We start from the raw sequence: 13,463 nt of genomic DNA, 5'->3' as shown, positions 1-13,463 counted from the left end.
GTGCAATACTTTGCCAATAATGCGAAAATCTACCATTTGTCTGAATAACAACTTGTCAAAAGAATCTCTTGCAGAGACCAGAAAGGCGAAAGTGTACGGCTATGCTTTCGTGGCAGTGCTTGCAAAAAAAAAAAAACCTGTTATATAGAAACATTGAAGATTAATGGCAGAAAAAGACCACATTGTCCATTTAGTGTGCCCTTAAATTATTAACTTTTTTATTTTAGGATAGATTTCCCAACTACATTTACTACAAAGGCCTGGCCATAGTTCCCATGGTGGAATAATTAAAATGATCAAAGGCGTTGCATAATTTTAACTAGCGTGCGGGACACATAAATATAGACTTTTTACTAATATATACTAATTAAAAGTTCTGCGTCATTTCCGGACTGTGTGAAGCGGCCATACCCACTTCTTAGCAAACCCATGTCTCCCAACCCCACAAAGCTCCCATCCAGACAATGTTTGCAGATGGAGGGACCTGTGATGAGAAACGTCCATCAGCCTCCTCTATTGAAACACACCGCGTCACACACTTTTCTTGGATATCCAGGACCTGCAAAAGCGCAGATAAAACTCTTGGTATAATAATTTCATCTGTGGCACTTTCAATACAGACATCTATAAGATGCCTATCAGCTGCTAGGCCATAAGTGCAAAGTGTCAGAGTTTAGGGGCGCTGTCCAATGCTTCCGCAGTTCCTGTGTGGCGCTTGAGGTGATCCCTGTCAATCAGAAGATGTTCTAGGAGATCTGAGAGCTGCTGTCTGACTGTCCAGGCTGCTCATTGGCATCTTATAGATGCTTAAATTTGGTTACGGACCCCCAATTTCCCATAAAACGAATTTAATCCAATATCGCAGCATGCTAGCAAAACTCTTGACAGACAGAAGAGGCTGGACGCAGCACGGAGGGCTTAGGGGGAAGCCTCCATGACTGACATAGGAGGGAAGGGGTTAACTGGTTAGGAAAGTGAGGCAGGATAAGGAGGAGTTGGGGAAGGGAGGAGCTAGGGGACGGTATCTGTTCTTCCCGCTGTTTTCGGCATTGAGCCGGAAGCAGCGGGAGGAAGAACACGAAAAATCACAAGCTCCCACCCTCCCGCCCTTAATTGGGTTGTGTCCCTTGTGTTTTGTCTTTAATGTGTGTGTTTGTCTATGCTCATTCGTATTTATGTTGTATTCTCAGGTAACTTGTTGTTTTTCAATTTTAGGAAATTTTTAAGTGACCCTAAACTTTTGAACAGTAGTGTATGTACTGAGCTTTGTTCTGCTGTTCTATATTTGTACTGAGCTTTGTTCTGGTGTTGCATTTATGTACTGAGCTTTGTTCTGGGGCTGTATATATGTATTGAGCTTGGTTCTAGTGTTGTATATATGTACTGAGCTTGGTCCTGGGGATGTATATATGTACTGAGCTTGGTTCTGGTTTTGTATATATGTACTGAGCTTTGTTCTGGGGCTGTATTTATGCACTGAGCTTGGTTCTGGGGTTGTATTTATGTACTGAGCTTGGTTCTATTGCTGTATATATGTACTGAGCTTGGTTCTGGGGATGTATATATGTACTGAGCTTGGTTGTGGTGCTGTATATATGTACTGAGCTTTGTTCTGGTGTTGTATATATATACTGAGCTTTGTTCTGGTGCTGTATATATGTACTGAGCTTTGTTCTGGTGCTGTATATATGTACTGAGCTTTGCTCTGGTGTTGTATATATGTACTGAGCTTGGTTCTTGTGTGGTATATATGTACTGAGCTTGGTTCTGGAGCTGTATATATGTACTGAGCTTTGTTGTGGTGCTGTATATATGTACTGAGCTTTGTTCTGGTGTTGTATATATGTACTGAGCTTTGTTCTGGTGCTGTATATATGTACTGAGCTTTGTTCTGGTGTTGTATTTATGTACTGAGCTTTGTTCTGGTGTTGCATATATATGTACTGAGCATGGTCCTGGGGATGTATATATGTACTGAGCTTGGTTCTGGTGTTGTATATATGTAGTGAGCTTGGTTCTGGGGCTGTATTTATGCACTCTGCTTGGTTCTGGGGATGTATATATGTACTGAGCTTGGTTCTGGTGCTGTATATATGTACTGAGCTTTGTTCTGGTGTTGTATATATGTACTGAGCATGGTCCTGGGGCTGTATTTATGTACTGAGCTTGGTTCTAGTGCTGTATATATGTACTGAGCTTGGTTCTGGGTCTGTATATTTGTACTAAGCTTGATTCTGGGTCTGTATATATTTACCTTCTTAAAGGTAAAATGATATTTTAAATCTACTTTTACCTTAAGAGAAGCTAAATATATAAACAAAACCCTAAAAAACCATGGAGGAATCTCATTTTTCCAATTCACCCATTATATGGTACTTTACATGGTGCCAATAAAAACTATAACTCCTCCCGCAAAAAAATAATCCTTCACACACCAGTCCATTGACATAAAAATAAAAAAGTTATAAAGCTCCTGACCACTTTAGTGTCTCAAATTATTCTGTTCTCCCTCTTCTGTATGGCTCATTCTGCTTTTACAGCTAATTTAAAACCGTGCCCGATCTGTGTCCGCCTAAACAGAAATCTGCAAATATATACGGTACAGGGTCTTCGGAGTTCTGTTTTCGGAGTTCGGGGAGGGGAGGCCCAGACTTGAAAAAGTGCCCGGGGTCCATGGTGCCCTTAATCCGCCCCTGGTTACATCCTGGAAAACCCCTTTAATGAATTTAAATGGGCTGCAAGGTTGTATGACCATCACGCTACAAAAGTCGCACTATAACCTGTTATATATAACAGTTGCTCATAGCAACCAATAATACTATAGATTATAAATTGTAAAATGAAAGACGCCATATAATTGGTTGGTATGGGAAACCGATACAGTCTGGGCAACCGTAAAGCTATTATTGTTTCCTATAGCAACCAATCAGAGCTCATATTTCACTTCTTAAACTGCTCTGGTAAGATGAAAGCTGAGCTCTGATTGGTTGCTATGGGCAACAAAGACAAGTTTAAAGTTTAAATAAACATGGTCCTTTGCCTGCACCCATTTTCATAACGTTATGGAAATATTATACAGAATCTCCAGGATTTTACTAGAAGCTTTATCATCCTCCCGCAGCGAATGATGCTAAAGAATGCAGCAGAGCGCTCCAGCACTGATAGAGTTAATGTTCTACGGTAGGCGGTTACACGTGCTTGCGACCAGCCAATGAGCAGCAAGTTCGTGTTCCGTGTCAAAAGTTGACCAATCAACAGCTGTGTTCCAGGGCCTAACATTGAGCGGTGGCGGCTGCGGTGTCCCTGTGCTCTCCCTGTTCCTCCGTAGACATGTCTGCTCCGTTGTGCCGCATATTGCTGCTCCTGTGCTCCCTGCAGCTGCTCGGTGTCCGGGCCGTGGGTGGAAAATATTCCCGCGATGTGAATGAGAACCGGGAAGACGGGGAACTCACCGAGTTCCGCATACAGAGGCTGAATCAAGTGTGGGAGAAGGCTGAGAGAGTGAGTAAAGCGAATGTGGGAAGGTCATGTGATCTGGGTACATGTTATTGCTCAATAATGTAGTGCAATGCTTTGTGTGTGTACATTATAATCACAGTCATTATAAGACAGGCAGGATAGTCATTGTATAATGTTCTGCAACTTTCTAATATCTTTTGCGTTTCAACTCTTCCGGATTTCTGCTTGCTGTCAGTGAATATGGACAATATGGTTTAGGCTCTGTTCACATTAGTGTCATGGTTTCTGTTTATAGCGGTGCCACGGCAGCTATAATGGACGGATCCCAGTGACTTATTAGGGTATTTTCACAATTGGTGTGGATTTTCAACGAAACAATGCATCAAAAATCAACCTTATGTGAAGTTTCCTTTATGGGGTCTGGCAGGGGTCCTGTATTTTTACCGCAAGAATAGGACTATTAAAAAAACAAAAACGAAACCCCAGATGGAAAGGAAAAAACGGCAGTGTGAACAGTGCTTTACATCCAGAGACTAAAATCCTGTGCAGAGCTGATACTGCGAGTTTGCTACAATTGTATCCGAAGCGGATCATCAGCAGCACATGTCTCTCCTGTCCTGATACTTTGCTACAATGTATCAGTGCAGGTAAAATATAGCCCATAGAGGATTGTCTAGACTGTAGCAAGCCCTCAGCTGTGAGAAGTATTCGGGTCTATTCACAGGTTGGGATTTATTGCCACAATTATCAAAAAATAACAGCAAAATGTTGCAGTTTTGCAAAATTTACAGCATTTTGCCGCAATTCATTACGATTTGACAGCACCGTGTGAATATACCTAAGGGGTTTTCAGACTCTGGATGTAAACAATAATGTTTCAATTCACTAACAGCAAGCAGAGATTTTGAAAATAAGATCTTGAGACAAAGTATATTAAAAGTTGCAAAACTTTTAATTATACAATGATTAAACTAACACAAAAGCTATTTATTGAAGGACAAAAATAAAACTCTGCCCTCTTCCTGGATGTGCGTCTGATTGACACGTGTCGGAAGTCAGGGCACGTTCACACTGCGCTAAAAACAAACGTGTCAAATACGCCAGCGTTTCTTGTGAACTGCTTTTTAAAATACAGGCGTTTTCCACGTGGTTTTTGATGCAGGTGCGCTTTTTGCGTGTTTTTTTTTTTTTTTTTTTTGCGCAATTAGGACCCATTGGCTATGGGAATATTTGGGGCATTTTCACCGTGTGCTACGCGTCAAAGAATTGACCTGACGCCTCTTTTTTACATGCTGTGTTTTTTTAAAATATGCTGGTGGAAAAAAAATGCATTGTATGTACTAACTGCGCGCTTTCCCATTGATTTGAGCGGGAAGCGTAATGAAGCGTTTTTAATGCATAGTTTGTTACGCACCAAAATACCGTACATGTCCTCGGCTCATAACTGAAGTTTTACGTAAATGACCTTTTCTAATTTTTTCCTGTGACGCTCCAGCCATACATTGTGGTGAAATGACGGTTGAATGTGAGTTCAAGTTAAAAGTGTCACGTGGAAGGAGAAGATGATAGGACTTTACAGAAATGACCGATTATTTAGTTTCTTCCACTCGTGACGTTTACAGGACGGGGCACGTGGTCGTATTACAGCTCAGTTCGGCACGGATCCACAATACAGCGCCCAAGGCCAGCTCTGCACCCATGCTCTATCCGCTTGTGCCACTGATCTTCTACAGAAACACTACAGGCAATGCTGTCTACAATATATAACGCCAGTGTCTAACGCCACAATACATCCCAATTTAAGGGACCATGTTACTGCCGCAATATCAAGACCCCCCTCCTTTTTGCTTAGCTCACCAGATTTTTTTTTTTGAGGATAGAATAACGTAGACTACGCTATTCCATCCCAAGTGATCCCACAAAAAAAGTATACCGCGCGGTATATGTTTTTTTAAACATGGGAGCCTATGTGTGGCGGATGTCACTGTACGGCATCACTCAGAGGTATACGTTAAATGTAAACCTAGAGGCGCTTCGCCCGAGTCCCCAAGAAGAGCATCATGTAGCGCTCATCCCAGGGATTCTGGCCCTGGGGAAACCCCTGACGTCACTGTTTATGTATCTACGGTGATGTCAGGGGCTTTTAACCATGGCTTCCGCGGCCGGAGTATTGGTAGCGCTCTGGCTGGGGGCTCCGGGACTGGAGGAACACCTGACGTTACTGTCCATATATGTGACCATGTCTTGTAGGTTTGGGTCCATTTAGTTTAGGTCCTCCCCTTTTTTTTCTACACATGGATCTAAACACATACTGTGCTAACATTTGCCATGTGGTTGGATCCAGCCGTACACTTGTATCAATGTATGATAATAGGACACTCAGTTGGCATACATTTGTGTGTCCCATAGAGTCTTCTGGGAAAGTGACAGGATATGTTTATATAGGATTATTTTGGTATACAGAACGTATATGTCAGACTTATGGGCCAGAGCCTGAAGGGGGCCATACACCTTAGGCCCAGTTCACACATCGGAATCAGTGCCCAAAAAATGGCCCAAATCTTTTTGCCAGATGCTTTTTTGTCCGCTCGCGGAAAAAAAGCGTCCTGCCCTATCTTGGAGCGGTCTCCTCTGAACCTCCATTAAAACCAATGGGAGACAGGGAAAAAAAAACACCGTCCACTTGGAGTGTTTTTGACGCAATTCTTGCTTAATTAAAAATACAGTCTTAACAACGGCTCAAACCCCCTCCCCCCCCATACTCGTGTATGCTTGTCTACGCTGAGTCTGTACTCCATGTGGAGAGGGGAATAATTCACTGTCAGACGCTCGGCCTATTATCTCCCATGAGAACAAAGACTGGGCTTGTTGAAATCCAACATGCCCGATCCTTCTTTCCCCCTCCGACATCTGCCGTTAGGGAAGAGTCAGACCACCCCTATATACATTAGATGTTCGGCCGGTCCCACTGAAATCAGCAGGTTTGGCCGATTATTCATGTAATTCGTATGGGCACCTTACCCTACACCCCTTTTTTGTTTGGGTCAGGCGCTGTAGTGGAGGATTGGGCCACGGAGATTTTTCAGTGTACAGAAGGATCAGAGCTCGTACTATAGAGATGGAGTAATGACCCCTGAGGAAGAAAAATACTGGAGGTTTTAATATTTCTGCTGGTGTGAAGAAGCAAAACAGACGATTGTTCTAATTATATTACCTGATACCGTATATAATAATATACAGAAAACCCATCCAAAAGCGACCCCCCCCCCTCACTTATCCTGGTCCCCCCCCCCCTCCATACGTTGACCACTCTGATTTTAATACCAGCAAATAATTCACATAATGATGTCTACGTATAGGTCAATGTAAAACTCAGAGGATACAATGATTCACTATTGAGTTACTGATTTGCGATTGTCTCCCTATAAATGATCAGTTATTAACTTCACCTCCCCCTAAGACGTATCACGAGCTCATCGTATGACAAGAAAACCCAAGTGTAGAACAGAAATCTACATCCGTTCTCATTATAAATCTAGTTACAATGTCCAGTAACTATACGCACCCATTTCTTTACTTTTCTTGCACTGACTTTGATTCATTTTATGTTTTTCTTCTCCATTTACATCCAAAGAAAAGTTCAGAATTTTGTTTGTTGCCAGAGAGCAGTGTATTGTTGGAGCTCAGATGATACTGAGAAAATGTTGTTAGGTCACATGTCAGACTGCAAAGATGCATTTTAGGCCGATTTCAAGAAGCTATACGCTTTGGATGTGAGTGGAGAAGAAAATGTAATGTAACTTAAAATCAATACCAAATAAACATGTGGAAAGTTATTATTTTTTTTTTTATTTTTTTGTAGATTTAAACTAATATAAAAAAGCGTGTTTTTAGATAAAGACTTGCGTTCCCTTTCTTGGCTGAAATTGCGACTTCCTAACCCTTTTGGGGCTTCCGTAATAACAGGGTTCATGTATCGAGCTTCGTATGTAATCGCGTAGGTCCAGTTTGAGTTGCAACATATTAATGAGCCTACTGTACCTGCAATATGTTCATAAGTACAAAGGGTACGTGCACTTTTGCCATTTTTGATTTCTCTAATTCATGATAAATGAATCAATTTAGCAAATAATCTTGGTTAAAAATATCCTACCGTTTTATGTATACAGCTCCTTTGCCGATCTACATGGTTACATACTATAAACAAAACTCGTCTGACCCTGCAGTCCTGTGTTAATTCACCCCATCTATCTGCTGTTCTTGATACTCTACAACCAGTAGAAGTCGGGGCAAGTGGAAGAGCACGTAGAGTCAGACTACACACAGGGATTGTGTGTAGTCTGTTACCATGGAGACATGGAGGAAATTGTTAATTCAAGACTATTTGCAAAGTCGCTTCGTATTTATTTTTATTTTTTTACTTTATATGCATTGGAGCAGTGAAAAAATGCTAAAAATGCCATGAGTTTCATGCATTTTAAATAATGTTTTTAGAAGTGTTTTTTTATCTAGTGTCATTTTGTACGTGCGTTTTTCCTGCGGTTTTACAAGGCCTATAGAGAAGTGTATGGAAAACAAATGCCATACCTAGGGTTTGCTGGGTTTTGAAATAAAACAAATACACCACTGACCCCCAAAAATTGATGGCGTATCCACAGAATAGACCATAAATATCTGATCTGTGGGTGTCCGACTCCTGGCACTCCCACTGATCAGCTGTTTGTTGGGGCATAACGCTCTGGCGGGTGCTGCTTCCCTTTCATTGCCTACGCTGTTCAATTCTGGGAAAGGCTGACCTATTTGTAGCGGCGGTTCACTCAAGTGAATAGGAGGAAGATGTAATACGAATGTGATGGCGTTGAGCTGCGTACGCATTGAAGGGGTAGCTGGGCTCGCTGGTGCGCCACAGCCCCTTCAAACAGCTGATCGGCAGGGGTGCCGAAAGTCGGACCCCCACAGATCAGATATTGATGGCCTATCCTGAGGATAGGCCATGAACATTTCTGTCACCGGAGAACCCCTTTAAAAAGATTCAGGCACATCATTACTAAACTAAACTTTTTATACATGACCCCAAATATGACACAAATGTGGATTATTAAACTTTTGAAATATTTAGGGAGGTTCCAATATATAACAGATAGCTAAATGGTCCAAAAACAAATTAGCAAATAAAAAGGGTATTTCGCACTAAATGACGTTAATAGCACAGTGATCCAATGTGCCATAAATGTTTGATTCCTTAGATCTCAAAATGAATAAAACGAGGGATAAAAGAGCTTAATAGTGACTCTGATGGACAGTGTCACAAAGATATTGGTTATAAGGGAACGCACTCTGAGCCCCTTATCGGCAGCGCTCTTCTTCGGTCTCAACACCTTAGTGTAAACCAGGTAGCCACCGCCAAATTCAACCCTCCGGATCCTTCACATGAAGGCCGTCCAAGAATAATAAGAACATTTATATAAAATGTTGTGTCTACTCTTCTTCTAGTGGTGAATAGCTCATAATACAGTGTACAGAGATATGGTAGTTTCCTATAGAAGTCTATGGGTGCTTTGTTAGGACTGACTTGAAAACGGTCATTCATATGATCGTCACCCACGTTCTCCTTCAGTTTGGCTTGAGTCTTGACTGGATTATTCCCGGTTAATGGTGAACACGCTATGAACTCCCTTTTTGCTGTTTGTGTCTTTTTAGCTTCAGCTTTCCGGTGTAAAATTAGCTGAACTTCACAGTGATCTGAAAATACAAGAGAAGGACGAGCTGAACTGGAAAAAGCTGAAAGCAGAAGGACTAGACGACGATGGAGAAAAAGAGGCCAAACTCCGACGATCACTGAACGGTATTTATTTATTGCTTTGTAGTCTGAAAGACTCCGCCGTCTGACCTGAAGCTTTTTCACGCTTCTGTAGATGTATTACTTTTTTTACATGAGCGTCGGGCTCTTCCTGGTGTGATGTCTGTCATTACTTTTTAAGGTTTTTTGTTTTGTTTTTATTCTGCACACATGTCCCAGAACGCTGTCCACAGCAATTTTAGACATGGTAGATTTGTTGCTGCAAATCTGCAAGGAATCTGTTGATAAATCCACATTTTTAAAATGTGGATTTTTACTCAAGTTTTTGGTTCGCCGTGGTTTGCATTGCATTTGAAAATCCACAGCGTTCCGTTAAATCCACAGTGGAAAAATTCTGCTACATGTGAATGGGACTTTAAAACTCTATTTGCCTGCTTTGTACTCTACTTTTGCAAAATCCACACTGAATAATCTACAATAAATCTGAATGTGGCCTACGACAATCACATTACCCACTTCTGCTCCCCCTAAAGCCTAACAGAAACATAGGGAAAAAGAACCTGCAGCTGCATCCCCCTCCCCTACTCCTCGCTGCCTACTATTTGATGTATTACTGCAGCCAGGTTATTTTTGTTCAGGAGGTGGAGGTCCATGGACATCTGAAGGCGGGAAAAGCAATCCGCAGGCTCCTAAAATCCCATGTACCACTGATTTATGCAAAAAATTGTTCACCATAAGTACACTTTACATTGTTGGGTTTTGCCAATAGAGTTGCATAATTCTACCATTGACTCCCACTGAAAAAGGGGACTTTATTTCTGTACATAGTTCTATTGAAAAGTGTTGTCAGCCGTTCTTTTCTATACAGTTGAGGCTTAGCTAATTATAGTCTATAGGCACGTTGGATGTATAGATAATGGGTGGGGGGGTTCCGATGTATCCACAGAACTTTACGGGATCATTTCATTTGCTCTTGCCTCTTAATTCCAGTGCTTGTGGTCTGTCCAGGGCTCCCATAGGAAATCGTATTAATGAGTAATCCTGACCACATTTCATTATAGTGGTCAGTCGGATGACTTATCTGCAGAGGGTTAATATGTAGTACATTGGGCTTTAAAGTGGATCTGGACTCCCTAGGGTCAGTTCACATGTTGCGTAAATACTGCAGATTTTCCGCAACGGAATTTGTTGCAGAAAATCTGCATCAATTACAGTAGCAGCAAAGTGGATGAGATCAAACAAATCACATCCACACGCTGCGGAAAAAACACGCAGACATTTACCTGTGGAATTTGAATCCTCCAGCATGTCAATTGTATTTGTGTAATCGCTGCTTATTTGTTGCGGGTTTTACCCATTGAATTCAATGGGGAGATAAATCCTGCAACAAATAGCAGTTGTTGCTTTTTTTTTTTTTTTGCGACAGGTTCACAGCGATTCCGCCGCAGAAAACGCAACTCAGAAAAAAAATAAATCTCCTACTTACCCAGGAGCCTGTGTTCCTCCCTCCAGTCGACCTCCTGGGATGACTAATCTTCCCACGTGACCGCTGCAGCCAATCACAGGCTGTAGCGCGGTCACATAGGATGAAACATCATCCCAGGAGGCCGGTCTGGATGACGTCAGAGGGACGGCCTCCTGGGATGACCCTTCATCCCATATGACTGCCGCTGCAGCGAATCACAGGCTGCAGTGGTCTACTGGGTTGAAACGTTATCCCAGGAGGCCGGCCTGCTTGCAGTCTGGCTTAGGTCTGCAGTTTTCCCTAGCGAACATTCCGGGTGAAAAACTGCACCACGTTTTGGTGTGGTTTTTTTTCGCCCGGGATTCTATGCGGAGCACGGGCGGATACGCTGTGAAAACGTGTGAACTCGGCCTTCTAGAAAAAAAAATACATAAAAAGCAAACTATTTATGTAAATGGCGTAATTTCTTTATTGTATTTCTAGTTTGCTCTAAACATTGATGTGACATCCCACGCCTTTTTCCTCATAAAACCATGACCATATTAGCATAATTAAAAGGATTGCGGAGGATTTAAAGAGGACCGGTCACCTCTCCTGACATGTCTGTTTTAGTAAATACTCGTATTCCACGTGAAATAAAATTTCTGGAGCATCGATTCTTACAACTCTTTTGCACCGTTCGTCTGTTATTCCTCCTAGAAATCCTCCTTGAAATGTATGAATAAATTGACAACTGGGTGTTACCAGTTGGGGGGGTGTCACTACACAGATTGACACTGTCCAATCAGTGCTGACAGTGAGACTGTGTAGGAACACGCCCCTTTGAAAGGGGAAATGTTAACACCCAGTTTTCAATTTATTCATACATTTCCAGGAGGAATAACAGAGGGACGGCACTATGCAGAGTTTTAAGAAAATATGTTCCAGAATTATTTCATGGGGAATAGAATTATTTACTAACACAGACATGTCAGGAGAGAGGACAGGTCCTTTTTTAAATATTTAATGAAAGTCACTATGTATGGGTAATTTTTACCTGCTGTTCATTTTCTTCAGTGTCGGATGATTGGCTGCCTTTTAGCTCTGATTCATTATGGCACAGTTATGATTAGTGAATCGGTCATCAGACTATGCTGCCATAAGTACAACTTCCTACAGGGACAGGTCCACTGTCCTATTCGCCAAATCGGCACAGAAAAATATTGCGCCATTAGGCTAATAGGAGTGATCAAAGAATACCCCGGACTCCTAGTTATGAGTTTGGTGTATTTGTGAGGGGAGCGCTCTCCTCGCCTCCCCCTGCCCCTCTAGATAGTGACTTACGGCTGGCCTCTGTGTATCTTCATACGCCGGAGCCCGTACATCACTGTGAGGATGTATGAACGTGTCTTGAGCCTTTATTATTATTTGTTGTGCGTCTCAGGCTCCGCTTGGTTCAGACTTTTTTATCCGCAAACATAACTTTTTATTTATTTACCCAATGTTCTGCCTTGATGCAAAATTTCATGAAAGTGCCCACGAGTGTAAACTGCTGGGCGGAATTTTTACATTATGTCAGGTGTCGACTTTCATATATGGTTATGAGTGTATCATATAATCTTTTTATTATATGTCAGGTTTATTTGTGTAGGTCAAAAGTGTGAAATTTGTTGTGGCAGCAAAAGTGTTAAAATATAATCTGCCCCTGAACTTTCTTGTCCTGTTTCCTTGATGTGGGATGTAAAAGAGGGGGTCATCCAAGTTCCTAATATCTTGTATCGTATTTTTATTTTTGTTTTTTTTAGTAATACTGGCCAAGTATGGATTGGATGGCAAAAAGAAAACACAGACAGAAGACAATAACTATATTAAAGATGGCACGGAGAACGATGTGTTAAATGATCCACGTTTAGAGAAGCTGTGGAACAAGGTAAGGCCTGAAGCTTCATGACCATCTCCCTCTGGGGCTCTGTGAATGGGAACCTGACACATTAAACATGTGGTCTCTTCCGCAGGGGCGAAATGTTCTAGAGCAGGAGGAGCTGAGCAGATTGATATGTTTTATGGGAAATAATCAGTATAACTTGTCATTTATTTATTGAAATGGGCTTATGAGTCTAGTGGGCGGTCCTACTCATTGATTGACGGCTATACTATACAGCAAGACTGTCAAACATTGTGTCTCTCCGCCCACTGGACTCCTAACCTTAAAGATAGAAGGGATTTCAATCAATAAATTACAAGTTATGCTGAATTTTTTTCCCAAAAAATAAAATACCAATCTGCTTAGCTTCTCCTTCTCTATAACATGCTGCCTGCAGATCAGACATTGTGTTCAACGTGACCGACTCCCTTTAAAGGTCCTATTACTGACATTAAAATTGTGCTCTAATTCTTCAATGCCTTAGGCCTGGGAGCTGTAATATAACAATTTGTGCTTTATTTCCTAGGCGAAAGCATCTGGGAAATTTTCGGAAGAGGAGCTGGACAACTTGTGGCGGGAGTTCCTCCATCACAAGGAGAAGACCAATGAATACAACATATTGCTTGACACTGTGAGCAGGACTGAAGGTAGGGTCCTTTACGGCATGCTGCGATATGTCTTTTCTCACAATCCCTTTGTTGTCTGAAATTCAGTCCTCCCCGTAATATGATATTTTTACACATAGGTTTAAATACTTAAATTATAATAGTGGTAAGAAGCATTGGAATTAGAAATGAGTGTCTTCGAGGAATATAAACAAGTGTGACTTTGACAAT

At 41.7% G+C, this 13,463-nt stretch overlaps 1 protein-coding gene across 1 annotated transcript in view; it reads left to right on the top strand.

Annotated features, from left to right (window-relative positions):
• The first annotated feature begins 3,245 nt into the window (after positions 1–3,245).
• LRPAP1 (LDL receptor related protein associated protein 1) overlaps positions 3,246–13,463 on the top strand; it is a 31,384-nt gene continuing 21,166 nt past the window's right edge. The window contains exons 1-4 of the mRNA XM_075857474.1: positions 3,246–3,501; positions 9,160–9,304; positions 12,509–12,633; positions 13,154–13,274. Coding sequence (XP_075713589.1) covers positions 3,331–3,501; positions 9,160–9,304; positions 12,509–12,633; positions 13,154–13,274 — 562 coding nt within the window. The 5' untranslated portion in view covers positions 3,246–3,330. The remainder of the gene's footprint in view (positions 3,502–9,159; positions 9,305–12,508; positions 12,634–13,153; positions 13,275–13,463) is intronic.

The sequence above is a fragment of the Rhinoderma darwinii genome, chromosome 1 (assembly GCF_050947455.1).
Source record: "Rhinoderma darwinii isolate aRhiDar2 chromosome 1, aRhiDar2.hap1, whole genome shotgun sequence".
Taxonomy (NCBI): Eukaryota; Metazoa; Chordata; class Amphibia; order Anura; family Rhinodermatidae; genus Rhinoderma; species Rhinoderma darwinii.
Note: the sequence above shows the minus strand (reverse complement) of the source record. Positions and strands in the feature narration are given on the sequence as shown.